The 26,429-nt window shown below is 41.5% G+C and overlaps 2 protein-coding genes across 6 annotated transcripts in view; both read right to left on the reverse strand.

Annotated features, from left to right (window-relative positions):
• Positions 1-14,325, reverse strand: part of SH3KBP1 (SH3 domain containing kinase binding protein 1) — a 232,069-nt gene extending 217,744 nt beyond the window's left edge. For 2 of the 3 annotated variants that reach the window (XM_055801265.1, XM_055801264.1), the window contains exon 1: positions 13,796-14,325. Coding sequence is in view for 1 of the 3 variants with exons in the window: in XM_055801264.1 (XP_055657239.1) it covers positions 13,796-13,799 (4 nt within the window). In the remaining 2 variants the exon portion in view is untranslated. Of the gene's footprint in view, positions 1-9,973; positions 10,174-13,795 lie in introns of those variants that run through there. The other variant, XM_027778946.2, reaches the window with a different exon arrangement.
• A 3,239-nt stretch (positions 14,326-17,564) lies between these two features.
• BCLAF3 (BCLAF1 and THRAP3 family member 3) overlaps positions 17,565-26,429 on the reverse strand; it is a 35,814-nt gene continuing 26,949 nt past the window's right edge. For 2 of the 3 annotated variants that reach the window (XM_055802041.1, XM_055802040.1), the window contains 2 exons: positions 24,495-24,650; positions 17,565-22,645 (listed from right to left, as the gene is read on the reverse strand). In XM_055802041.1, the coding sequence (XP_055658016.1) occupies positions 22,616-22,645; positions 24,495-24,650 (186 nt within the window). In that variant the 3' untranslated portion in view covers positions 17,565-22,615. The remainder of the gene's footprint in view (positions 22,646-24,494; positions 24,651-26,429) is intronic. The other variant, XR_008746850.1, reaches the window with a different exon arrangement.

Genomic DNA, 26,429 nt, shown 5'->3' on the forward strand with positions numbered 1-26,429 from the left:
GAAGAAATGGAAGACATTAGATTCAGAGGGGAAAATTTAACGCTGTCATCTTAACGTGAGTTTCTGCCTCCTCCAATATCTATAAAAATAATTCAAAATTCTGAGAAGTGTAAAGGATTATAACCATTGCTGGGATAAACAGGAAAGGAGAAACAGCCTGTAACTTAAGCCAAGTAAAGACAATTAATTGCCGTTTGACAAACTATATATTCATAAAAACTTGTTGGTAATGCTACTCTTGCAGTTTCTCAATTACATTCTCAGACAACTAAGAAGCAAGGAAGGATATTAGTTACATCTTCAGAACAAAAAGGAGAAAGGTTACTTACAGCTAAATATAGCTAGAACTATATATAATTACCATTTGGCTAAATTCATGAGAACTGCTACCGAATTAATATATCAACATAAAAAGGAAGCAGGATAGAAAAGCTGATGCCATGAAAATAACTGCTGTTTAAGATTGCTCAGAAGTACTAGTGCAGTATAATTGTCATGTCATTCTAGTGCTAAAGTTGCCTTGGTAATATCTATAGATGCTCATGTATATACACTGAGGTGAAAGGTCAAATAAAGTAAAAAATCTGGAAAGCCAGGGAACAATTACCTTTTCAGTGATACGATGTTGCATTATTTAACTCCCAGGAACATGAGAAGAGGATGTATCAACAACGTGTTCACAATCTTTGTACTGTGTAGGGCATAGTGTTTAATTGTTAAACTTCAGAGCTTCTAGAACAGTAACATTCACCTACTCTCATTAAAAAACAGACTAGAAGCATGAGTGTAATTATAAATATGATCTCAGATGGGCTCGGAGGATTTCACTGTAGATGCCTAAGCTGTTACTATCATCACCCGTCTTTGCCAAAAGCAGCAACCCTTTTGCACAGGAGGAGGATGAGGAGAACACCACATACTCCTCTGCATCTTAGCCACATTTGCTTGAAGTACTGATAAAAATGAGTTTACATTAAGTAACTAGGCTGAAAAGTGGTGCACAGATACATCTTGTTGTAGGATTCCTGCTGCTGAAAGTGGCAATTTCTGCAAGAAGAGATTGCTGCCAGCAATAGCTTGATACAGTCAAAATCCTTGGACTGTGTTACAGCCCTTTGCTGTGTAATGCAAGCAGCAAACAAACATGGTGTCTCATAATAATTTCAAAGCTATGTCATTTTCCCTCAGTTTCTTGGAATTCTAGTATTTTTAAGATAGCAGTGGCAAAATATTTACCCCAGCAGCAGCTCTTCTGATTTGACCTGTCAAACTTTAAAACAACAAACCAGTGCCATGATTTAACTGATACATTATAAAACCTCACCGAGATGTGTTGTACAACAGTGAGGACCAGGATTTGACTTAGAAGAGAAATAATGAGGTTTTTTCTCTTTTTCTTCTAACCCTCTTTTACATAAACCCAAGCATTTCAATCTCAAAAACTTCGCATTCAGAGGAAGGTCAGGCCCAGCATGGAACTCCTCAGCAGTTCCATAATTTATAAGCCAAATGGAAGGACACTTACTATAATGCTTCTACATACAACAGATTGCCAGGCATTACAGGAGCTATAAAAGCTCTGTGTGTGTGCTGGGGCTTACAGCTCGTAGTACAAGAGCTCAGACCATAGGTAATTTACATTTCACCACTATTGTCCATTTCAAGATTTATATGCCAGCATTAAACCATCTCCACTAACCTTTAGATCATACCGAAAAACAGCCCAAAACCACCTAAGGTGTTAAACAAAACCCTAACTTGCTCAATTGTGTGAGCAACAATGGAAGGTAGGGTAGGAGTGTTCGGAGGAAGAACACATTTGATTAAAATAACACCTTTACCACCCACCAGTATCATATTTTTTCCTTGATTAATAATGAAGGCTCATAAGACTGCTGCTCATAATCCTTAGCAACTTGTCTTTTTACATCAGGTTCTTTTATTCTCCTTCAAACTGTGGTAAAAGCAATAATGCTGAGAAAAAAAATGATGCTGTTTTAGAAACAGAAATTACTGCATATAAGGATTCACAGATTTCAGACAACCCTTGGGCGAATAAACTTAACGATCATATCAGATAACATGTGTTGACTCTGTGCATTAAAAAATTTTCAAATTTCAGTTTTAGAATTCAGGATGCAGTTCTGGAGAAATAAGTTTTCGATGGTATCTTTACTGCCTCTGTTTTCTCAGCTAAAATCAGTTTCTGCAGGTAACAACTTCTGGATGTCACCATGAATGGAATTCACAAACTAACATACTCTTTTTTTTTTTTGCTCTTACAAACAAAAATGTTTCTACACCACAGCCATTAGCTTCTCTGTTTTGCTTTCATGGTGCTTTTCAAAATCCCATGTGTCAATTAGGCCTGGGCAAGAAGGCACTTCCATTAACATTTTTTATTTTCATTTTCTCTTAGGGAAATTTTCTGGGTTTTGAACAAGGCAAAGCCTTTCAGAAAGCAGAGTTATGCTGCAAGTAGAAGACATGGCTCTGGCAGCAGGTTAAAGAACTCGGGAGGTCTCCTCCACCTGAAGAATCACTCACTCTCACTTCTAAGAGATGTCACAGAGCTCCTCCTTTGAAGAACAATCCTGAAGGCAAAAACTGATGCAAACCAAACAAGTACATCTGAAAGCTTGTTACCAACTTCCATTGTGAGCAAGAACAGCTTGTGCCCTGGTGACAGCATTGCTCCAATCGGGAATTTGAGCCACTGTGCGCTGGTTGAATGTGAATGCTCAGCAGAGCTGCGTATGGAGCAAAAGCACAAACAAAAGTCAGCATTTAGACAGAGGAACCCATTGCTGCACTGAGGATGCGGACAGAAAGGGGAGGAAACAGCAGGATGGAGCTCTGTGGAACCCAAGTGAAAAAAACAAGAGTCAATGAACCCTATTGTTTTGTAAGTAGTTGTTCTTCTGACCATATTCGTCTCCCATCCACTCCACTACCCACACTGGTACTGTCTGGAACAGAACACATGGACATGGAAGAGACAGTAAGACAGATTCTACTCAAGACAAGTAAAACCTCCTCAGAAGTTGTCACAGTATTTTTCTGTGACAGGATGCAGCATACAGGTTAAAACCATACAAACAAGAGAACTAGACAGGCCAGATAATGCTATCATTGAATCTTATCTCCCTTGACCACTTCTTCCAAGGCTAAACAGAAAGCTCTACTTCTTCCTCATCTAAGAAAAAGGTTCCTGGGCTCCATCCATTTGAAAAATCTTCTAATGACCTTCCCTGGTTTCCAATGATGCAAGCTCTCAGAGCTACAGAAATTAGAAGCTGAAACTAACCCTGTATTTCAGAGGGTCTAGAGAGACAAAGAGCATTTCTTGCATTTAGTATCTCTGCCTTGTAAGGCTGCATTTGCATCAGCTCCTTGGTTTTGCTTCTTGAGAGAGACACTGACAGACTTGAACAGACAGGAACTGAAATTCTACTTAAAATAGCAACATCCTGCATTTAAGTTCTCCATATTTAAAAAAATCGTAATGTCAGCATTTGGCTTTGCCAACTCCCACAACCTGTTTTTCTCCACACACCAAAAGCTCCATTCTTCCATCAAGAAGTACCGAAAAGGTGGCTGGCAAAACACAATGTGCAACAACACACACCTCAGCATTTACCTTCCAGTGTACCAATTCAGATTCTGAAAACACTCAGTAAACTAAACCAATAGTCTCTAGAAGCCAGCCATCCTTCTCCTTCCCGACATGGTATTCATGGGAAACCAGCTGAAGGTTTGTTTCCATAATTCTGAAGCAAAATTTGTGGAGGACCACCCACAATTTCGCTGTATTCTACACCACATTGTCTTCAGAATTCTGTATATCTTTACATCTTAATATAGGGAGTTTTGAGATTGTAAGTGAAGTATATAGGAAAGTTTCCTAAAAACAGAAATAGTGCACTTGAAACACAGATGAAAGAGAAGATGAATTTGAAGGAAGCGTGTATGAAAAGAAGAGATGACAGAGCATCAGGTATCTGGACAAAAACAAAACAAAACAAAACAAAAAACAGGTGAAGAGCATCTTTTCCTGAGAAAGTGAGCTAGACCTATTAATAAATAAAACCAACAACAACAAAACACAACCTACAAGGGGAAAGAGGCATACAAGCACTTCTAGAAGTGATAGGAAGAGAAGCAACTGCTTTCTGACAGAATGAGGTGAAGGAATGAGAAACACACGGGAACAAAGACTTGTTTTCTGCACAACTGTGAGCTAACTATCAAATATATTGTGGAGGAATACATATTAATAGATGTCTCATGACTTCAGAACCAGCACAATTTTGAATTGTCAGACTGTAGTTCATCATGAATTAGACAGCATCTTATCTCAATCTTCCATGAACCACAGCCAGATAATTGAGATGTCAGCTAATCAAAAGCCCTATTTATAGGTGCTTCACACACAAAAAAATGTAGTCTTTAGAATAAGTAGCGTGCTTAATGCAAATCAAAGCAAGCAATTCTGAAAGGCTGTATGAGGTGACAGAACAAAGACCATGCAAGCTGACCTCAGTGGTCCAAGTAAAACTGACAAGTGTATTTCAGCTAGTTTAAACACAGCTAAATGAAGGTATTTGATGAATGCAATGATCAGCAGATACCAGGGACTTTAAAGTTTCAAAGAACATAAAAGATCTTTCCCATTTTAGAAGAGACTATTGGACGGAGGAGGAATGTCCAGGGAGATGAACATTAAAAACAATTGTAACAAAAGACGACAGCAACAGTAGCAGTAAGATTTCTCTCCCAGTTGAAAGGCTGTTTCTTGCAACAGGAAGATTATGTTCTTGTACAAATTAGTTGGCTGTTCAAAGGTACACTTCTTTGCATCACACAGGACGCCCAGCTCAAGCCTTCAGCAGCACTCAATCAAGGAAAAAGTCACACAAGGTACTTTTTCTGCTGTATTAAGACCTTCCATCTTAACAGCACTTAAGTAAACCGTTTTAACTATACTCAGAAAGCTCTCTGTTAGATACATGCTACCTCTATAAAGCTGGAACAGTTTTATACAGGTTAACTAAACTTGGCTCACTATGACCAACAATGTCACTATGACTCAGACTGCTACAAAAAGAAAGAAGCAACTGAGAAGCTGGTCAAATATATAGTCTAGCTGAAAGCAAACAAAATCCACAGTAAGTTTTGGTTCTGTGTCACCTGAAAAATTAACTATGTTGTTAAAGTTACTAACAAAAAATAGCTACAAAGAACACATTCCCATTATTAAGAATACAGCAATTAACAATGAAATCAAGATGAAAAGATAATCTAGTATCAGACAGATTAATGACTGAACTAGTCAAATGATCAGCTCAATACAGCAAATGGCTTAGAATCTTACAATGAGAGCAAACTTAAATGTTACCTGTTTCATTAAACAAAAACACAACAAAAGCATGTAAGTATCAAAAACATTCAAATCTACTAGTTAGAGCCAGTTTAAACCATTTGACCTCAATATCAAAATATTTAAGTCTGGACCAGCTCCAGATTTCAAGATTGCATAGTGATTAACCTTTTCTTTCCCACAAGCAATCTAAAAATACAGGTATAAACCAAGCAAAGTTTGTAAGCTACCAAGCCAGTGCTCTCATCAACTGTTGCCAACCTCATGCTTCCTTGAACAAAAACTAAAATTGAAGAATAAAGTGTGGCACATGCCATTAAGGAAAAAATCCTTAATATCATGATGGCTCCCAAATTTGCAGATATCTTTTATACTTACCTAGAACTGGAATTTAAATTTCCATTATATCAGCAAATGAAGTATGCATTTCTTGCCACCAGGTCAGCATTCACATAGTGCAATTTTATTTTCCCAGTTAGTAGAGCCATACCCTGCCTGTAAGTACTTGTGCCCATTCTCGGGAGTTCAGAAATATCCATTGTCATAAACTGCTTGATCATGCACTCAAGGCAAGGCCTCTCAAGCTTAACCTTGACCAGAAGGCTTTCCTCTCTGCACCCACTTCTCCTTGCCTTCCCTTTGCCCAGTCATTTAAAAGCTGATGGGAACAAAGCTAGGTTCTTCCAGGGTTTGGGCTTTTTTTCATAGGAGTTGCTTGAGGGGCTCTGGATGGTTTATGTGGGGTTTTTTTTAAACCTGATAATTTAAGCAGAAAAGTTGGATATTTGTATTCAGCAAACACTGTAGCTCTGTATCTTGCTGAAATACAGTACCCAGACTATATCACAGGAAATTAAGATGGTCTCACCTGGAGTGAAAGGTCTTCTTGATACGATATTTTTTCATAAAGCTGTTGATAACAATAAGGACACATTCATCAGAAATGTAAAGAAAAATAAAAAATAGCTAGGTAATCTTCATCCACCAGTCATATATTGTTTATAAATGTCCTGGTTTCAGCTGGGATAGCGTTAAGCATCACCACTCTTCCAAAGCAAGTCATTAATCCTTACATTTGGAAACACAAGGCCAAAGCTAAAAGACTTTATAAATGTTCCGAATTTGACAGAAAAAAATTCTGTCATAATGAAACCCCAAGACAAAGGCGTCTTTTTCTGGACACACTTTGAAATTCCTGGTGTGCTTTTTTACAGTGGGAAATAGAAAAGCATTAACAGCTCAGTAAGAGCTTGGTGAGACGTCACAGAAAGAAGAGCAGGAATGAGAAAAACACTGAAAAATTAGGCCAAGGTCTTGCCGCTTGCCACTTTTATATGTGCCACAAGGATAGCAAACTTGAAATGCTGCATAAGCCTGTCACAGAAAAAAAAAAAAAAATCCCCTCTGCCAAGTTACCAGAGTATTAAAAATGTTTCTAGCCAGTGGTAAAGATGAATCAGCAACCACAGAGAGGACATACTTGATCTAAACCTGAGGTGAGAGTTCTCCAAGAATGATGTTACATTTGGCTCAAAAAATGAAAAGTTCTGTACATGTACATTTATACTTTAATATTTCTGCTACTTTCTACTAAAACCTTTATAAATCTAGCTATGTGGAAAGACAGTGCTATGTATAAAGAGAGTCATGTTGACACTGGTAGTCAATACAGCACAGAATAGCACCACCAGTTGCACTGACCTCCAAGAACTTCCTCCCACAAAACAAAACCAAAACAAGCAGGAAAACACCCAGAAATGATTTTTGTGTGTGTTTGTTTTGAGACCTCATTATCAGTAAAAAGCAACAACAATGTGATGCTTTGTAAATCAACAAACAGGTTCCTGGAAACCGCAAGCAGAGGACAGAACATGTCAGGGGGATTATATTTTGCTGCAGAGGGTTTATTGGTTTTGGTTGGGGTTTTTTTAAGGCAGGTCACATGAACTCACTTACTACAAATTACTTTTGGGACCCAAAACACTTAATTTTTAAATATGAGCAGTGTGACCACTGAAAGCTAATTAAATATTGATAGATCTATTTGATTGGTTTGGGTTGGAAGGGACCTTTAAAGGTCATGTAGTCCAACCCCCCTGCCATGGGATCAAGTTGGGCCTTGACTTGCAACACACACAACAAATCTCCATTGACATTTTTGAAAAAGCATTAGTTACCTAGGGACCTGCACACTAGTGCTAACTCTGGTCTTCAAATAAATGAAGAGACTTACACTGGTTTTGGTGTGAGCTGGTTTCCATCGTAAGAGTGAATTAGCTGCACAGTATGAAAGAGTGAGAAGGAGATAAAGAGGAACTTTTTCCTTCTGTACAGTACTTCTAATGAAATTCAAAGTCAGAGTTAAAAGGCACCACTTTATACTGACACTACAGATTAACTAGAAGTTAGGGATACATTTTCCTCATATAACTGCTCAGCTTCCTATACTGCTTTACCCTTGTTGCTAAAGAGAATTGTTTCAGCACAGACGTAATTTCTGATCCACAACTCTAGACAACTCTTCATCCTAAAACAGAAGCACAGATTCTTGGTGACATCCCCATTGGAATACAAACTGCTGTAAGAATGAGAACAGTGTCGCCCTTCCCCCCTCCACAGCCCATCATCCAGGAATGTTACTTTGTCCAAGGCAAAGCTGCATTAGGAACAAAGCATAGCTGAGACCACAACAGTCATCTCATCACACAGCTTTCAAGTGGACATTACCACTGCATTCTCAAGATTTGGTTTCTACTGATGATTCTCTATTATCAATAATAAAAAGGGGGTGGGAGGTGGGGGTTGGGGGTGTGAACTCCATTTGCTAATAGAATCCATGACTACTGAACTGCAGTATTGAATATTTTCTCACACTTAGAGACTTAAAGCTTTTATTGTGTTTCCTCCCTGTGTGAAGCAGACTGTCAGCAATTACTTTTACATTAGCTGAATTACTGAATCTTAATACCTCTTCTCTCATTCCCCTCCCCCTAATATATTCTTTCATCATTTCTCAGTGTACAGAACATAAATACGCCCTATGGCTACTTCCTGCTTTTGCATCCAGGGAAAACATCCACTCCCTGGTCCAGGATTTTGTATTCTGTCATTTAAAAAAAAACAACAACAAACACAGATAGGAACCATACAAAATCCATCATCCTTTTCTATGAGCTTGCTCTACAACAGCCGTATCAGAGCAAAACAACAGATACCACCCCTGTGGCTATTTTCTCTCCTTTGATCCCATCAGGGCTAACCTGCTTTCAGCACTTCAGTGACCTCTAACATTTCAGACCTGAAATTTCAGCTGCTCATTTCACATTACCAGGCTCTCCTTTTTCTCCTCCTAACACATGTCCCTTCCCCTTCAATCGGGAAAGGAGTCAATGCATTATCTACAAGGTCAATGCTGTTCTGCTATATGAATTCTGATAAGCTGCTGGTAGAATGACTCAAAAAAACCCTCCTCCAACATCCAGTGAATAGCAATTATAAAAGAAGCAATCTGAATAACATTACATATAAACTGTATATATCACATTAGTAGCAGTTTAAACAGAAATATGTATGCATTCAGCATTACTATCAAAATCCAACAGCTCCTCAAGAAAGTAATTTTAATTATCAAATATGCTTCCTTAAACATAGGCAGAAAAAAAATACCTTTTCTAGCAGCTATACCATAATTTTCTACGTAAGAATCTTCAATTAGCACAAAACGGAGCAGAATTCTGCTGTTTTAAGGAACCATCTATTTCACATATTCTCTTCTTTATCACGCTTTCTGATCTAAAAGCAACAGTTAACATAAAAAAACAACTATAATGGAGAAAATGAGAAAAGAGCAGCTACTTGAAAGGGGCAAGCAGAAGAGATACCAACACACACAAAAGACTGCAAAATCAGAAATTATTTCCATAGCCTTTTACATATACACACATATTCATATTTTTTTTTATTTCTTGATTTCAGGCTGCTATCTTGATCCATTTAGAAGGCACCTCTGACAACCTTTTAGGCGAGAAACGGCATTATCTCTTCTTGTCTAGGAAAAAATCTCTGCGCCAGCTCTTTTTGTATGAAATTTTATACAGGTTACTGAAAATATTTTATCACAGCTTATGAAAACTCCACTTGAACTCTGACCCTGAAGACATACACAGGCTGTACAAATATTGTCACCAAACCACTGGAAATCTGATCCTGAACAGCTCCAGTGCAACTGCCTCACCATCCTAACAACAACAAAAGAATTAAAATGAGTAACACTCTATACGAGGAGGACCGTAAAGACTTTTTGCAGGTTGGGGAAGATTTTTACATGTTTCCTATATAAAGCCACTTTATAGCTGCTTAAAACCTTACTTAATAAAATCAAAGTGAAGAAAATCACCCCAATCATTTTTCCTGTATTTTTTCCTTTTTCAGCTGCAACTGTTGAGCTGTGTTCACAGACGACAAGAATGACACATGCTACTCCTATTTAAAACCATCTTACAGGTATTTTGCTGAAAGGCTCCAAAATCTCTACCATTTTGGAGAGGGAACTTAAAATCTGCCAGAGTAGTCAAGAACCACAAACACACCCACCGCCTTCCTTTGTAATATATACAACTTCTGCTGCGCTCAGGCCTCAAAGATGCTTCATTTGACACGGGACCGTAGAGTCGCGAAGAATTTAACAGCTAAACTCCCCAGGGCTCTCGTTGCAGCGAGCACCCTCCGAAGTGACACTGCGGGGCCGGGCAGAAGTTCTGATGCAAGCCAGCTCTGCCCGCCGGAGGCCAGCGTGGCCCCACACGCAGGAAACTGCTCCGAGTGCTCCCTCTGTTGATGCTTCGATAAGAGGGAGAGAGAACGAGGAAGTGGCACGTCTGAAACGTGTAAAGAGAAGCGGGGGGGGGGGGGGGGGGGAGATTTAAAGGCAGGGGTTTACGAGGGAAGCAGGGCAGAAGTTGAGGGCAGGGGATAAAGGAAAATTTGGAAAGGGGAAAAAAGGATTAAGAAAGGAGGAAAAGAGGAAAAGGGATTGCAAGTGATACAGGACAATCAGACTCTTACACAGATTCAAGTCTTCTGATTACATTACTTCTTGGTGTAACGCTCCTTTGGTGTGTACAAACTAGCTGCAGTATTTCACAGCAAAGCATCTTTCTCAACCACTAATGGGAAACCACGCAGACCATGGTTGTCTGTCAGTATTAGTAATCTAACCGGTTCAAAGGGCGCAAGACTGCCTCTGGATCCAAAGTCCTACCTATGGTGGCAGCAGAGGTATCAATGGGATTTCACATGAACAAAAGCAATGTATCTTTTTTCCCAACAGAAAAGCTTCAAGAACGCCTTGAGATGAAAAAATATTGATGTTGAGTGCTGGTATTTACAAGCACTATGATGAAGGCTTCAGCTGCTTAGCTTCACAGCAGTCATTACATAGGACCCATACCACATTTCATGCTCTAAACTGTCTGTGCTCTGAAGATGAGCAAAGATTGCAAAGAAAAAAGTCTTCCTTCATCTACTGCAGAAGTGGGAAGGCGTGTCTTGACTGACACAAGGAGTTACACAACATCAGTTGTTTTGTGATGATGGCAGTTAAAAACACCACTCTCTAGAATCAGACTTGTACTCTTGCATTTTCTAAATTTGCCAAGCAGTACCCTTCAGACCAGTTTTTCCCCAAGTAGCTACCATACCTTCATCCTACTTTGTTTTCGGGACCTCCAACCTCAGGACAGTCTGATGCCCAGGCATGCAAAGCTCTTGCAAATGAGACTGAGGAGCTGTCTAACCATACACAATTCTAAGTAGCCTTAAAAAAACCCAGAACAAAACAAAACAAACCCAAAAACAACAACAAGCAAACAACTCACACACACACAACACCACCTCTTCATTTCTCAAACATTTAAGGAACATTAAGCTTGTCCCACTGTATTCACAATTACCTTTAAGGTCTTTGTCTTACCTCCCTTTTACATCTAGAGAACTACCACCACTACCTCTCTCAACTCTCCTGATGAGCCCATTCCAAGTGTAAATTAATTCACTTCAAGGTACTCTACCTGTAATATCACAGAAGAGCTCATAAAACATCAATAAACCTGTATTTCTTGTAAGGTTTGGGGTACAGGCCGTAAAAAAGCTTGGAGACATACACTAAACTTTAATATACACGTAAGTGTAACATACACACGTATACATGCACTGGGTTGGACTAACAACAACATGCGGTGCCATACAGAAAATACAAATGGTTAAAATGGAAGGTATACAAGTAATTTAAAAACAAAACATTAGGAATCTTAGCAATTTAGTACACATAAAGAATTCACCTGTTCTTTTCTGCATTTAAAATACCTTTCAAAAGTGCTAACAATGTAAAAAATGTTTTTTAATAAAACTGCTTTCACTTGATATCACCTAGAAAAATTTTGTTTTCATAACTACTTGTATCTTTACTTCCTTGCACAATTTTTCCATTTGTTTTTAAACTACAAGAATCACTTGCCATTTAAAGATACGAACAACAACGAAACCGTATCTACCTTCCTTCCACTCCCATTTTGCCCAGAAAAGTCTGACTGCATCACAGTGATTCGAGAAAGTCAATATCCAAACGAGCTTTAAAGAAGCCAGATGTGAACAATTGCGGCCAGCCCACGGGAAGGAAGGGTGGGTAAAAGGAAAAAAGATGGCCTTCACTGCTAAGTTACAATATTCAACAAACCTTTCTAGAGCTCTATCAATGCAAGTTACTTCACCAGTCCTTTATCACTTTCCTCAATCTTTTTTACCGTGGAGCTAAAAAAAGGGTAATATTTGGACTACAGTTTAAGCAGAAATCGGAAAAGTCTCACCATATGGCAATACAAAGCTAGTAAGAAATAAACACACTAAGAGAGGGTAAGGACACAAAGATAACATCACAATTATTTCCTGTGACGTGCCCTACTGAAGGCAGATGTTGCTCCGTTCAGCAGCTGTACACCCTACATCTCATTACAGCACTAGGTTTACGACCTTATCTGTTGCTGCAGAAGACAGAAGTTGAGAGCTGCGTTCGCTAGCGGGCAAACCGACCCTAACAGAGTCTTCTACAGTGCGCCCAGCTAAACGCGGTAGTCGGTGATGCTGGCCTACTGTCAGCGGGAGCAGTTCACCCAGATCGATCCAGCTGGACGAGCTGCGCAGGGGTGAGCGCGCTCCAGCCCGAACTGGAGGACTGGCTGAAAGTCAATAGTGAGAAGCCAGCGCTTCACCTCGTAACGTAGAGGCGCAGCGGCTGCGCATCGCTCTGACAGCACCCCGCAAACTAACCTCTCAAAGAACAAAGGGATGATTTTTTTTCCTACTATACTCCCAACATCACTGTATCACAACAGGTAAAACTGTGTAAAATGTCTGCCCACGTAACGCGTAGTGTTCAGTCGTTTTAGCGATGCTGCGCTCAGGTTCCCCCGCAGCCCCACGGCGCTTCCAGCGCCTCCGCCGCCGTGCGCGGCGCGGGCAGCTGCGGGGCTGGGGACAGGGACAGCCCGACGCCGGGGTTTCAGAGCTGCTGATCGCCGCTGCCTTCAGCCGCCGGTCGGTGCGTACACCCGGGGCCGCCTGCCAAGAGCCCGTTTCTTTTGTTCCCTCCAACCCGTCCTTCGCCGCCGGCACCGCGCCGGGCAGAGGGAGCCGCGACGCCCCGGGCGCATCACTGGGCCAGCCCGCGCCTGGCACCGCCGCCGCCGCCGGGCCCCGCACAATGGGACAATTCATCCCCCGTCCCGCCGCGGCCCACGCCGGCCTCGCCGCACAGGTAGCGGGCGCTGCCCGCCCCGGGCCGGGCCGCCGCCGCCTCCCGAAGTCCGCGGGAGCCACCTCACGGGCAGCGGCTGCCCGCCGCAACGCCCCCCGCGCAACGGCGGCGGCCACGCGCCCCCCGCGCAGCGGGCGCCCCCTCCTGGCGGGGCGGCACGTCCCCGGGGCAGCAGCTCTGCCCGCCGGCGGCCCCGCGGCCGAGGGAGCGCAACCTGCGGGCCGGGGTGTCCCCGCCATCGCCCCGCCCGGCCCGGCGCCGCCACACCCCAGGCCGCCCGGAGGTGGCCGTGCCCGGCGGAGAGGCAGCGAGGCCGGCCGGGCCGGTGCGCGGGAGGGCGCGTAACCCTGCCGGCCCCGCGGGATCGGCAGCCCCGAGGGGCGCCCGGCCCTCGCCCCGCCGCCGCCAACCCGACCTCTCCGCCTGTCACGGGAAAACAATTATTGCCTCGGCCGGGGGAGGGGAAGGGAAGTTAAAAGCCACAAGGCGGAGGAGCGGAGGCGGGTGGCGGCCGGCTCCCCCCGCCGCCGCCCCACGCACCCCACCCGCCGGGCGGGAGCCCCTGCGCCCCCCGGCACCCCCCGGCGCCGCCAGCTCGAACTCACCCATTTATGTCGAGCTGGGCTTTGCCTGGCGGCGGGAACAGGCTGAAAGTTTGGGGAGGTTGGCCGCGGCGGCGGGGGCGAGAGACAGCCGAGCCGCCGCCGCCACGGGAAGCAGGGGCTGCCGACAGAGCCGCTCCCTCCTCCGGCGGCCGCCGCTCTCAGCACCCGCTGCAGCCGGGCTGCATTCCGCGCCCTGCTAGCGGCACCTCGGCTCCCCGCAGCACATGTATTCCTGGGTACCGCAAAAAATATTACAAAAATCAGGCGAGCGAGGGCAGGCGCTCAGCTCCTGCCAGCTCCTTCGGCTCCTGCCAGCCGGCCGGGTCCCCGCTGCCGCCGGGCAGAGCGGCTCGGCAGACGCGCGGCCGAGGCGGCGCCCGGAGGGCCCTGCTGCCGGGCCGCGGGGGTGTGCGGCCGCCCCGCCGGCCGGTGCGTGCGCGGGGCGCGGGTGCGACGAGCGGCCGGGTCCCCCCGCCGCGCGCTGCCGCCGCTGCTCGTGCCGGGGCGCGCGGCGAGGCGAGGCTCGGCGCTGCGGGAAGTGTCGCGAGACTGCGCCAGTCTCCGCCGGGAGCGGAGGGCGGGGGGGGGGGGAGGGAGCGGCGGGGCCGGCGGGGGTGGGTCGGGGCAGCGGGGTGTCCGCAGGGGGGGCGGCCCCCTCCCCCTGGGGCTGGGAGTCGTCAGCGGGCGGGGGGAGGCACCGGTGGCGCGCGCAGGGGCGGGGAAGGGGCTCGCCCAGTTCCGGCGCTGGGGGAGGGGGATGGCGCTCCGGGCACGGGCGCTGGGAGCGGGCGGCGGGACGGGGGGCGCGGATGGCTGCCCGCCACCCTCCCCGTTACCTGCGGCGGCCCGGGCCCGGCCCTGGCCCTGCCCCGGGGCCCGGCCTTAGGGCGGCCGCGAAGCTGCAGCGGCGGTGCCGCAGGTGCCTCCCGTCGCGCCGCGCGCCGGCCCCGGCCGTGAGGAAGGGAGCGGTGTGCCTGGCCGCACCGCGGGGCCGCTGCCACCCCCGCACCGGCTCGACTGGGGCAGGGGCGAGGAAGGAATACGGACGAAAAGACGAAATGCAGAGCGGCTGCTGTGGGGGCTCGGGCAAGGAGCGGAGTCGCACATGAGCAGCTGGTGGTGGAGCGCTGGCTGCAGCGGAACCGAGCGGGAGCGGCGGTCTGCACGGCGCCGCACCGGGCCGGCCAGCAAGGCGGCGGCTGCGGCACGGCACGGGCAGGGGAGCACCCCCACGGGCTGCAGAGGGGAAGAGCAGGTTAAAAACTCTGTGAGCGCGTGTAAAAGGTAAAGTCCAGGTAGCATCTTTTACAGCATAAGCACCTTCGATACTAATGAAAGATTCAACCAAAACACGAAACAAAAAAAAAATCCCCTGTTCTAACCGCAGGTAGTTAATTTGGGTATGAAGACAGAAAACAGCCAGTAACACAACTGATACAGTTTTTGTACTTCTCCCTCTGCACAACGGATAATTTTGAAAAAGAGGTTTTTTGAGGTTAAAAAAAAAATGTGTAAAAAACCAGAAGTCGTTCCAGGGGGCATCTGGCTTCTTGGCTACAAAAATCCACATTTTTAAAATAGCGATGGTGAACTCTTTGAGAGAAGATTAAAGGTGTTAAGCCTCTCATTGGTTAAAATATTTAGAAGGAATTCCTAATTCTTGACTTATTACTACTTTTAAGAACACTTTAACCACAGCTATGAAAACTTGCTTTTAAGTTACTTATTTACATGCCCTAGCAGCAATGGAACATCAGAAAAGACAAACTGCACTAGTTCCAATTCAAATCTTTTGAAGAGATTAGTTGTGATACAACCAAACCCTCATAGATATAATACCAATTTTTTTCAAGAGTTTTTAACCAACTAAAACCAGGAAAGTGAAGTTCAGCTATGAACAGGAAAACAATGGAAACAGGCTGGACGTAGGTGTAGACAGCCTCCATCCAGTTCAGTGTTTCACTGCAAATTCCGAACCTTGAACCACCTCAGCACTATTTTCAAAAACACTTAAGACACCAAGTCACAAACCACTAAAGAGTTCCAAGACCAAGAGAAGAGAGGGGAAATGGAGAAAAAAAAAAAAAGAGCAAGCCTTTTATCTTCATATATACACAGAGCACTTTTAGCCAGTCACAGGCTACTAGAAAGCCAATATTCACACACCCTTAATAAAACAATGCTGGCTTCCATTATCCTCAGTTCCTCATTGCATAAGAGCATTTGATGTCTATTACCTGAAAAATTTACCTGGGAAATTACCAGAATGAAAAGTAGCAGCTTTTACTTAAGCATTATGACAAACTAGCTGCAATTGTCAAGTCAATCAGAACAAAACTAAGTAGAACTGATGCAACCAGATATGAGAAGGAAGGCATTTCTGTTGTTAGCATGGCAATTTTATATGAAGTTCGGCTTTCCAGTGCTCCAGCTGTGTAGCTTCAGGTGGAATAAATAGTACAACTGAATTATTTAGCTTGGTATATAACGGCAGCACTGCTTCTGTAAGAACTCCTCGGGGCTGGTAGTAAAAGCGATAAGGAGTAACTCAAAGTAGTCACGTCATGACGTCAGTGTTACAATGCATAGGAGAAAGCCAATGTCATGGCCATCTCAGATACCAAATTTCAACTATCACTAAAAATGAATCTATGGGAATTTCTTGACTTTCCCAAGTAAAATAGTAACACAGTAGAGCAGGCTGTCCTTTCCAGAAAGTGGAAAAATCTCATTGTAAACCGGGGGGAGCACTGTCATAGTGCCTCCAAGACTTGGCTTCCCATCGTTCCTAAGCCAAAGAAACAGGACTATGGGGCCGATCTTTTGTTCCTATAGAGCCTACCCCTCAGCTAGGGCTTCAAACTAACATTACAATGTATGTTGACTATTAGGATACCTTACCTTTGTGGGAAAGGGCTGAATGAGTAAGCGTCATGACAGCATTTGGGGGAAAGAAAAAAAAAAAAGTCTCTTTACTTGTTAAGGAATTACTTACAGAAACCAAAGACATGTTTTTAAAGTGGTATCAATGGAAATCAGCAACTTTTCTCTGAACTGACATGCACTTCAGAATGCAATCAGCCATCACCTCTTGAGACTGTAGTCTAATAGTTGGGAAGCATTATTATTATATCCCCCCCAAGTATTATTTAGATGTTTTTCCTGCGGGGTGGGGGTGGGGGGGAAGTAACAATGTCTGTCTCCCTCCCCTATATCACAGTAGACTAACCACAGAGGAAGGACTTTTGCTTTACTCTCTAGTTCAAGGATAATAACCAGATTAGGAGAACTATTAAAAAAAAAAAAACACCACACCAAATTATTTACATACAGTGAAGATCAAGTTATGGCAAGTTCAAGTAAACAATGGGGAAGTTAACTCTTTTCCTTTAAATAAACACTGAGGTGAAGCTAGTACATTTGCATTCTCACACCACTCTATTAACATGGTTAAATTAACATGGTTATTCTCACCTCACACTGATGATACTGTATTAAGGGAATTCTTAAAAATACACAGTTAATTAATGTAAACTTTGGCAAAGTTAGCCAAGCAAGTGCATGCCTTCCCCCCATTCTGTCCCTTTACAGAATGTATCTAGAATGTTAGGTCAATACTATAATCTCAAAAAGTGGCAATAAATGAAGTTATAGAAGCAACAGTTGTATAAGAAAAAATTCAATGGCTACACAGATCAAGTAACATACTCTAAAAATGACACCAAACATTAATAACTACTGAAACAAATAACTGAATTATAAGTAAAAATTTTGTGAAAACATTTATTATCTGTAGAAACAAAATTTACATTGATTTTATATAAACTATGTTAAACATATATATAAACATACCTACATCTTAATATATACTTATGAATGAGGCTTTTAGGTATGGGATAACATTGTCAGAAGCACCATCGTGGACTCCAAAGACTACAGACTTAAAATGCATTTGAATTTAATTCCATCTTCAGTAGTTTAAAAATTCATTTCTTACCCACACTTAGTAATAATTACATTTAAAGGTTTCTAATAATTGTGGTTGCATGTGTACATACATGTGCACATACACACATTAGATGGTCCTTGTGAAACTACAGTATAAATAAGGTCAACATTAATATATTCCTTAGAAATAGACACTAGTTCCACATCCTCATTCAAGGGCAGGGGGAAAAAGAGAAATTCCTGCTATTCTTAAAACAAAACAATGAGGGTTTTTTAATTCCATGAAGAGTGTACTCAAACAACAACGGTTTCCACCCTGTCTCTTCCCTCAAAGACATAAGAGAAGCTGGTCACAAAATAAAAGCCATCTACTGTATTATTTCCAGAAAGTGAAGTATTAAAAAAGACAACATGAGATTTAGACTGCCTAGACAAAATTCAGAGCAATAAACAGTGAACAGAAGAAAACTGTACTAAAGTGGCAGGCAGCACAGAGCTATTAAAACCACGTGACTAAATACCTACTCACAAACCCCTCCAACAACAAAAACCATCAGGCACGGAAGGAAGGGGCAAGTGTTATGACAATAGTTTTCTGTGATCTTAACACTGGAAAATTTATGCTCACCAAGCTTGAAACAGAACACACTTAAAGTCCATCGCTGTCCTTAAGGTCTATTAAGGAGTCAAGTGTTACAAGTAGGCTTTCAAAGATCTTGAAATGGCTTTTTTTTTTTCCTTCCCTCTCCTTCTTAAGGAGGCTGAAGAACCTCCCATCTTCAAATCCTGCAGTAATAGAATGAAGTCTTTCAAGGGCCAGAGTTATGTGCAGAAACATCCATTATTTGTTTTCAGGTTGCTGGGGGTTTTTTTTTCAATATTCATTACAATGCAAGTCTGAAGTCTTTCTTCGAGAGAGATCTTTGTAGATGGCTGTTCAGATCCTTAAAGAAAGGTAACAGGCATGTTTCTACACAGCATGGGAAAAGATCCCTTCGGAAAGCAAAGCAAAGAACTCCTTCTATTTACAGTCTTCTAAGGTGAATACTGAGAAAACAAGTCTCTCTTTGCTATAATATTTAATCATCTTCTCCAAGCAACTCTCACTACCCATTTCCAAGACAGAGCAGAAAATTACTTTCCCTGCATGTAACAAGCAAGTTTTGAAAACCCTGCCTTTTTTAATGCCACAAAAGTGTAATCTTGATTTTTGTTTTGTTCTTAAAGCAACTAAGTTCATATAAAGAAAATTCAGCATCTCACCCTGAGGCCCTGGGAGAGAAGGCAGCAGCTAAACTGTTAACACAACTGGCAATCAGCTGAATTTACTCCCATCCTTTGCTATCAGTTACCTGAGTTGAGATAGTTATGTCCAGGTCTCGAGACCATCCAAATTCATCAGGTAAGGTGATTTTAAACATGCAAGTAATTATTATTAGAGTTAAGGCAGTGCTTGCAGAAGCCTTGCAATGTGTTGCTTCTTATTAGCTCCAGAATTTTGTTAACCTTGTGAACTCAATCATCACAAAGATGAGGATTCTAACTAATCTATGTGGATATTAAATGGATCAGCAATATAAATGCTAACACCACAACAACTTATTATTTCAGACACTTATAAGGAAGACTAGTCATATTTAACCCACTACATTTTGGATAGCAAATAATTAAAAAAAACAATTTCACATGTGAACAACTGAGAATGACATGAGCATTTAACAGCCATTTCAAGTCAACCAAGAGAAAGGCAATTCACATTTATATTTTCAAAGTATAAAACAGAAAGCTAGAAAGCTCTTAGACAATCACATTTTTAACTTCCCCTTCCAATGCAAATGCAATGACAGGCTTTACTAATACAAGAGACACTGTTTTCCTTCTGAGGCTTACAAATGTGTTTAAATTAAGTGGTTATTTTAACAACTGTTGTCAGTCCATGCTGCCATTAGAACAATGCAATAATCAGGATATTACTTAAGTCTTTGTACAGGTGTTTTCTACAATGCAGTCACAATATGCAGAAAGGCACCAAGTTATTCAAGTAAATTGACCTTTCTTCTACTTAGCTTTTTCTTGTGCCTTCACAACTCAATTCGTAACTTCAATACATTACTCTCAACTAAACGTTATATTCCAGTACAATAGAACTTTTCTGTGCTAAAATAATAAATAAGCTGATTTGTATGTGAGTATATAGACACAAGTCTCTAATTCACAAAGATAAGTCCACTTAGCAATGTCTCACACCAGATAACATCACAGAGTAGATAACTCTTAGCACCTAAACCACCCAGTTTCTGTATGATTTTTATAAAATATAGGAAGTTTTATCGTGACAGAAACTCAAATTAGTTAAGTTATCAGTAAAGAATGCGATTTGAGCAAGTGATATCACCTTAAATAAAAGCTAAAGCAACTGAAACAATGACTATGTTTCATCATATGACATTCATCTTGGGACCAAGGGTAGGCGGGGGGAATAAAAATCAAAGTCAGTAAACATGCCCAAAACCCCTTGTTTGTAATAATGTTGCTCACAGTTGTAGAAATAAAAACCAAAGCTAAACTGTTAAAAAGTACAAACCAAATTAGATACAGCTAGTCATGCACAGGTAAAATAAGAAAGCACAAGATCAGAGAAGCCAGTCACACTTTTAAACCTGGTTAAAGCAGCATTAACTGACTGTAGTCTCACTACTTCAGCATTACTTCCACACAGTGTTAGCAAAACTGCCATGTCAGAAGTTTCTTCATGTATCCACTTTTCCCATTTGCTCAACAACGAGTTCTCTTCCAGGCTTTAATAAGAACACTGCAGGAAGCTTACAGAAACAGTAGTATCCTGTTGAATAAGACAATATAGCTTCAGTAGTTTGTCCTATATCATATATGGTTTCACTTTCTTATGTGTTTTACAGTGCTTTAGCACATTCAGGAGCAGTGTGAATAGCTTGGCAGCTTGAGAGTAAACCTGTCTTCATCTGCAGGGTACATGCAGCACTCCCCTGCCAGCAGGCTGCTCCACTGCAGCTACTCCACATTTGCTTTGGCTTGCCTCACTTAACCTGTTGTTTCAATTCCTTATTTTCCTCTCCCAGAAATCTATACAGAACAATTTTGCCAGATTCATCACCGACAGTGTAAATGAACAATTTCTTATCTGCTGAAAGTTGCCTGCCTCTATGTGACCAGGGAATTCCTTTTCCTTTAGTTTCTTGTTTTGTGTATGCATATCGGTTATTGAAAAACTAGTTGAATCATTGGTGATTGTTATTTAAACTGAAAACCTGGGGTTTAGAAACAATCAATCTGGTGTTATTGTTTAATAACCACAACATCAATGAGCGTGGCACACTTCCTGCCAGCTTGTCGCTTATGAACACTAAGCAGCACAGGTCTTAAATGACACTATCTTGGCTGTTCTGAGCCATACCTACACTTTCAAACAGTCTCTACTGAAGGCATTGTGCAAAAAACATTACCAAAAAAGCATGCAGAAATCACATCCTGACCTTCCACCCAAAACCCGAATTTCCTTTTCCCAGAACACATGTCCACCCAGTATTAGAATTCTAATCTACTATAACAGAGACTAGCCTGCATTCTATATGGCTAACACTGTCTTGGAACTGATGGAAATACATTAGCCTGCACATATCGTGGATATGGTGAACAACTTTTTTCTTAAATAAGAAAATCTCTGAAAACTACTTGCTATGCATCTTTGATTTACCAGCAATAAAAAGAACAAACAAATCTAATACATACACACAACCCTATTGTATATTGTGTATTAAGGCCAAGGCTATTGACAGGAAATAAGCACAATGTTATTTATAGCTGCTTATGAAACACGTCTGGCTATTTGTGTTTTGCACACAGCATAACAATATTGCAGTACAGTAAACTTCAGAGAATTACTGGCATTTTGAACAAAATTACAAGCTATCTGCAGTTAAAGCAGTTTCAATTATGAACAGCTTTGTTAGAAGACATGTTTATAAAAACTTACGTTTTTTGTTTTTCTTGTAATTAAATACTTCAGGCCCCAATTTCAGAATCCAGGAAATCACCAAATCATTTATGACGAAAAAGATTAGAGAACATGTGGCTTGGTCAAGAATGTCATACACCAAAGCATAATGAGACAGAACAATTTTGAATACAGATCAACTAATCCTCTAACAAACCCAAGCATGCTTTCGGTGCAGTTATAAGCTACTGCTACAGTACATTACATACCTGCCTGTTACCATTCATTTTAATCAAATACTGGACGTTGTCCCAACATTCTAACAATTTACAAATATATATACACATCAGAAACCCAAGTATATTATTAAACTAAAGTAATACAAAATACTGTTTTATGGAAATGACTGAACAGAGGTGTAAAATCTATTGCACAACCTAAAAGGTCATTACTTGGAAAATCCTGAGCTAATGTGCTATTACCAAACAATTCAGGCACTTTTTTTTTTTTCCTTTTTTATAAGTACATAAGCAATAAACTTTCAACATATAAACCTCTGGGTATAACAACTGAAGTTCCATCTGTAACATCATGCTTAGAGAAAAAGTATTCAATAAATAAGACTCCCTTCAATGACTTCTTTTCTCAAGACTGGTATGCAAAAGGAACTAAAGGAACATACTATAATGTTCAGTTGAATACTGTACTTTAAAAGCAATTATTAAAACTGTAAAAAAGTTCCGCAGCATTCCACTACTGAAAAATAAAGTTATTTTTAATCAAGAAAGTTACAGGGTTAGTTCCTTTATCCTATTTTAAGTCTTGACAAATTTGTCAAAAAATGAACAGATGCTCCCTTTGCTGTGTATTCTGTTTCAACTTCAGGATCAGAGCTCAGTTCAGGTTTCTGCTGCAATATTTAAATTTCCCTACAGAGAGAAACAAAAGAAAAGTTACTGTCAAGTTGTAACAGTTGAAAAAAGCCTCCCAACTTTCTTAAGTACTGTATTATAGTGTGTAACATACAAGATTCTTAAAATTATGGATTGAAACAGCACAGCTATGAAGATTCTACTTTAAAGGATGCATATGCATAATTATTTCAAAAGGGTGAAATAAGGATGTTCAGACCACTTTAACAAATCTCAAGGTCAAGTTTAATCATTACAATAGGCAAGACATGGGAAATGCTAGAATCTGAGGAACGGTTTTGTTTCTTAAGAATTAGCCAACCAGCAATCAGTAGGCTGTTAAGAAAATGGTTGTCATACTTATTCCTCAGAATTTATTTTACTTTAATTCAAAGATACTCAAGTTCTTCATCACACTTAAAAATCAATATTCAGATCTTACTATGCTTCTCCAATTCAAATCATCATCTCCAGCAGCCCGATTGTGCGAAGCATGTTTTATACCTTCCAGACAAGAACCTTAATATCCAATTACGAAGAACACTGGAAGTTATTGGGGAGAACGTCACTACAACAAAACTACGGCACTTCCTTGACCATTTCACAATGGTCATAATTTTTTGGGAAAAAATCCTTCTCCATCTATTTTCCGCTAATTCCAAGTCAATTTAACCTTCAGAGATCATACTTCTCAGAGTCCATGCAAATGCAGAAAGCATTCATCAGTATACTACAGCAACAAGTGACCCATTTACCTTGTCCAAAGTATTTGGTTTTCTTTCTGTTGTTTTTGTTATTTGGTGGTAGGTTTTGGTTGGGTTTTTTGGGTAGTTGGTTTTTTTTGGTGTGTGTGGTTTTTTTTTCTTGGGGGGGGGGGGGGGGGGGGGGGGGCGGGGGGCGGGGGGCAGGCAGGGGTTGGTGCTTGGCTTTCCCCACCACCACCACCTGTAGACTGTAGACGAGTTTTTCTGAAAACAGCTCTAAGAAACTTTGCTTCTGTGCTTGAAAAAGTGAACTCTAATCCAACTACAAATGCTTATTCAAGTGTATTTACCTGGAGCTAGATGGGCACAGAAATACAGAACAAACAAGAATTCGCACAGAAACACAAAACTGCAAGGGGCTGTGTAGGTCATCTAATCCAATTCTCTGATGTCATTAGAAACCTCACACTACTTTGATTGCACTTGATCAATTCTAATAAAGGATTTAGAATGTTTTAACTACTGATCCTCACAAAACCTGTAACATTTTATATGGTTCAAAGTTCTTCTGAACTTCAAGATTATTGTTGTCCCATACAGACTGCAAATGAAGTGTTTAGCATAAAACAGATGTGCCTAATTATTTCAGCTTGAGCTTATAAAACCATTTTACACCAACATTATACAGCATAGGATGCTTTATTCAGAGCAGCACTCCAGTATGCACTTTAAAGTACATAATTAAAGGTAACTTAACAGTGAAGCACACACAGTAAAAAAAAAGTTACTGATAACCCTTCATGTTGATTTAAAGCTGTAGCCTAAAAGGACATAATAACTTTACAGAGGGCTGCTTTGTCTTCCTATCAATAGGAAGAGAGATCAACTGAGCTCAAGGAAAGGATACTGAAACAGAGGCAACTGCAGAATCTCAGAGGCCACCTCTGACCTGCAATTACCCAAAGCAAGTTTCAACAAGTCTCCATGGAATAAATATGGAGGAAATAGGAGTGCAGAATCAAGTTTGCCTATAAAGTACAAAGAGCCAAAATTTCAGAAAATCCCATCCAAGTTATTCCATGGGGATTTATAAATTGGAATTGATTATATCAATATTCATATTTTATAAATGGCTTAGTGAAAAATAAATTAGGCCAACTTACCTTTTCTTTCCTCAAAAATCCATCTCCAAATTTATTAGTGGTAAATCCCCTTACACCAACAGAACGCAACCGCTGGTACTTAGCCTGAATATATAAACCCTTCTGTACTAAGCCTGATTTATAATGGGATTGCAAATGGCCATCTGCAAAGCTGCTCTGTAAGGGTGGGGGAAGGGAGAAAAAAAAATTATCAAACTGAGGGCACCAAAATTCAATAGTTTATATTTATACACATATAAAACTTAACAGTACTGAACAACAGAAGTATGCACGTATGCACTTGTAAGTGTGGAATCTCTTCCTTTATTTCCATTTAATATTCCTCAGACCACTAGTTTACCATATGGCTCATATTGTACTTACCATTTAAAATATCTGCAGTTATCTTCCTCATAGACAAAAGTAAACGTATCGTACAACATTTTTTCAAACTTCATTGACAAAAAAAGTTTAAGAAAACGCCTCACTATGGCTAACAAATTCAGTGATGTCAGGCCTGCAGTGGGCACACATACTGAGTTTAAAAAAAAAAGTCTAGTTCTGTTTAGTATATATATTTTCCCTACAGTTTTAAGATCTTACAGTCTGTACGTATGTTCATTGCTCTATGCCTTTGTTGCCTCCAGACTGGAATGCTGTAAACATAGTGTGAGACCAGGAGTGGAGGCCACAGACGTAACAAAAGGCTTACAGGTGAACAGCATTATAAATACACAGAATCTAGCAAGATCAACACTGACCACACAACAGCAGCTGAAGTTACAAATAGGTTTTCATTCCTAAGCACTCAGACCTCCAACAAAATAGGCAGAAAGAACCTTCAGAGTAAGAAAAACCCTGTTCATCATGATTTGTCATAGTTTTCCAGTACTGTTCTAAGCTTGCCAATGTAGTCCTGACAAAGCATTCATGTATAAATTCATCCTTTCAAGTTTCACCATCCTCTCCAAACTGACACTACAATGGCTTTCCAGCTAAAAAAAAAAAAACAAAACCTCCTGACCATATAAAATTCTGTTATCTTTTACGAACACCTTTTAAGGGTAGGAGAGGACAAAATATATCATAGAAACCGCCCTTCTTGAGCATGACCCAATTACTTTGGTGAAATCCATGTCTCTTTGACAAAGTAAGGATCACTTCAAGAAAAAAATAAATAATCACATGCTCTGAAGTTGCAAGGAGTTTGGTACCAGTTTTTCCTCTGCATTTTCCACTGTGTGTCTGGTGAACAGCTAAGAAAACTCTGTACAGAACAGAGGTTCCTTTATGCAAATGCAGAGGTTATTTCCCAAATAATTTCACCCACCTACTGTATAGGACGTATCCGAGAAGCTGGCCCCATCAGTCCCCCAGGGTTACTCTTACGGTGCACGTAGGCAGGGGACACTTGAAGACGACTATTAAATGCTAACCCTTTTCCTGAGAAGCATAAGAGTCCAGGCACAATACAATGAAGTAAATTCCTTAAGTTGATACATGCCTGCCATAGGGAAAACTGAAGGACATTTTTAATGCTGGGTTAAACCCCTGACCATAGTTAGGATTAAAAGTTCCCAAGTCCCCCACAGCTGCTGTGGTTCTCTGCTTTGACATAGGCGGCTAGAAAGGAGGCCTTAGTGGTCTACAACTGCATTTGTATGACAAGAAAGGAGGAGATCAAGTAAGAGATGGGGGAAAAGGTACAAGATATTGAAAATCGGATTACACGCAGCTTAGAAGTTTCAACTGAAATATCTATATGTTCTGTAAGAGGGGAGGGAGGGGAATAGCATTATTATTAGTGTAGAACAGAACCAGCTACAGACAAAATTAACAGATTATATACACATTTGGTATATAGGCACTGCAGTCACATAGCTTACAGCAAAATGAGGTAGTTAAGGTGTGTGGTTAAGAAGCCATTAACTTTTAGTCTAAAAGTAAGAAAAAGAT

This window comes from Falco peregrinus, chromosome 4, assembly GCF_023634155.1.
Source record: "Falco peregrinus isolate bFalPer1 chromosome 4, bFalPer1.pri, whole genome shotgun sequence".
NCBI lineage: Eukaryota > Metazoa > Chordata > Aves > Falconiformes > Falconidae > Falco > Falco peregrinus.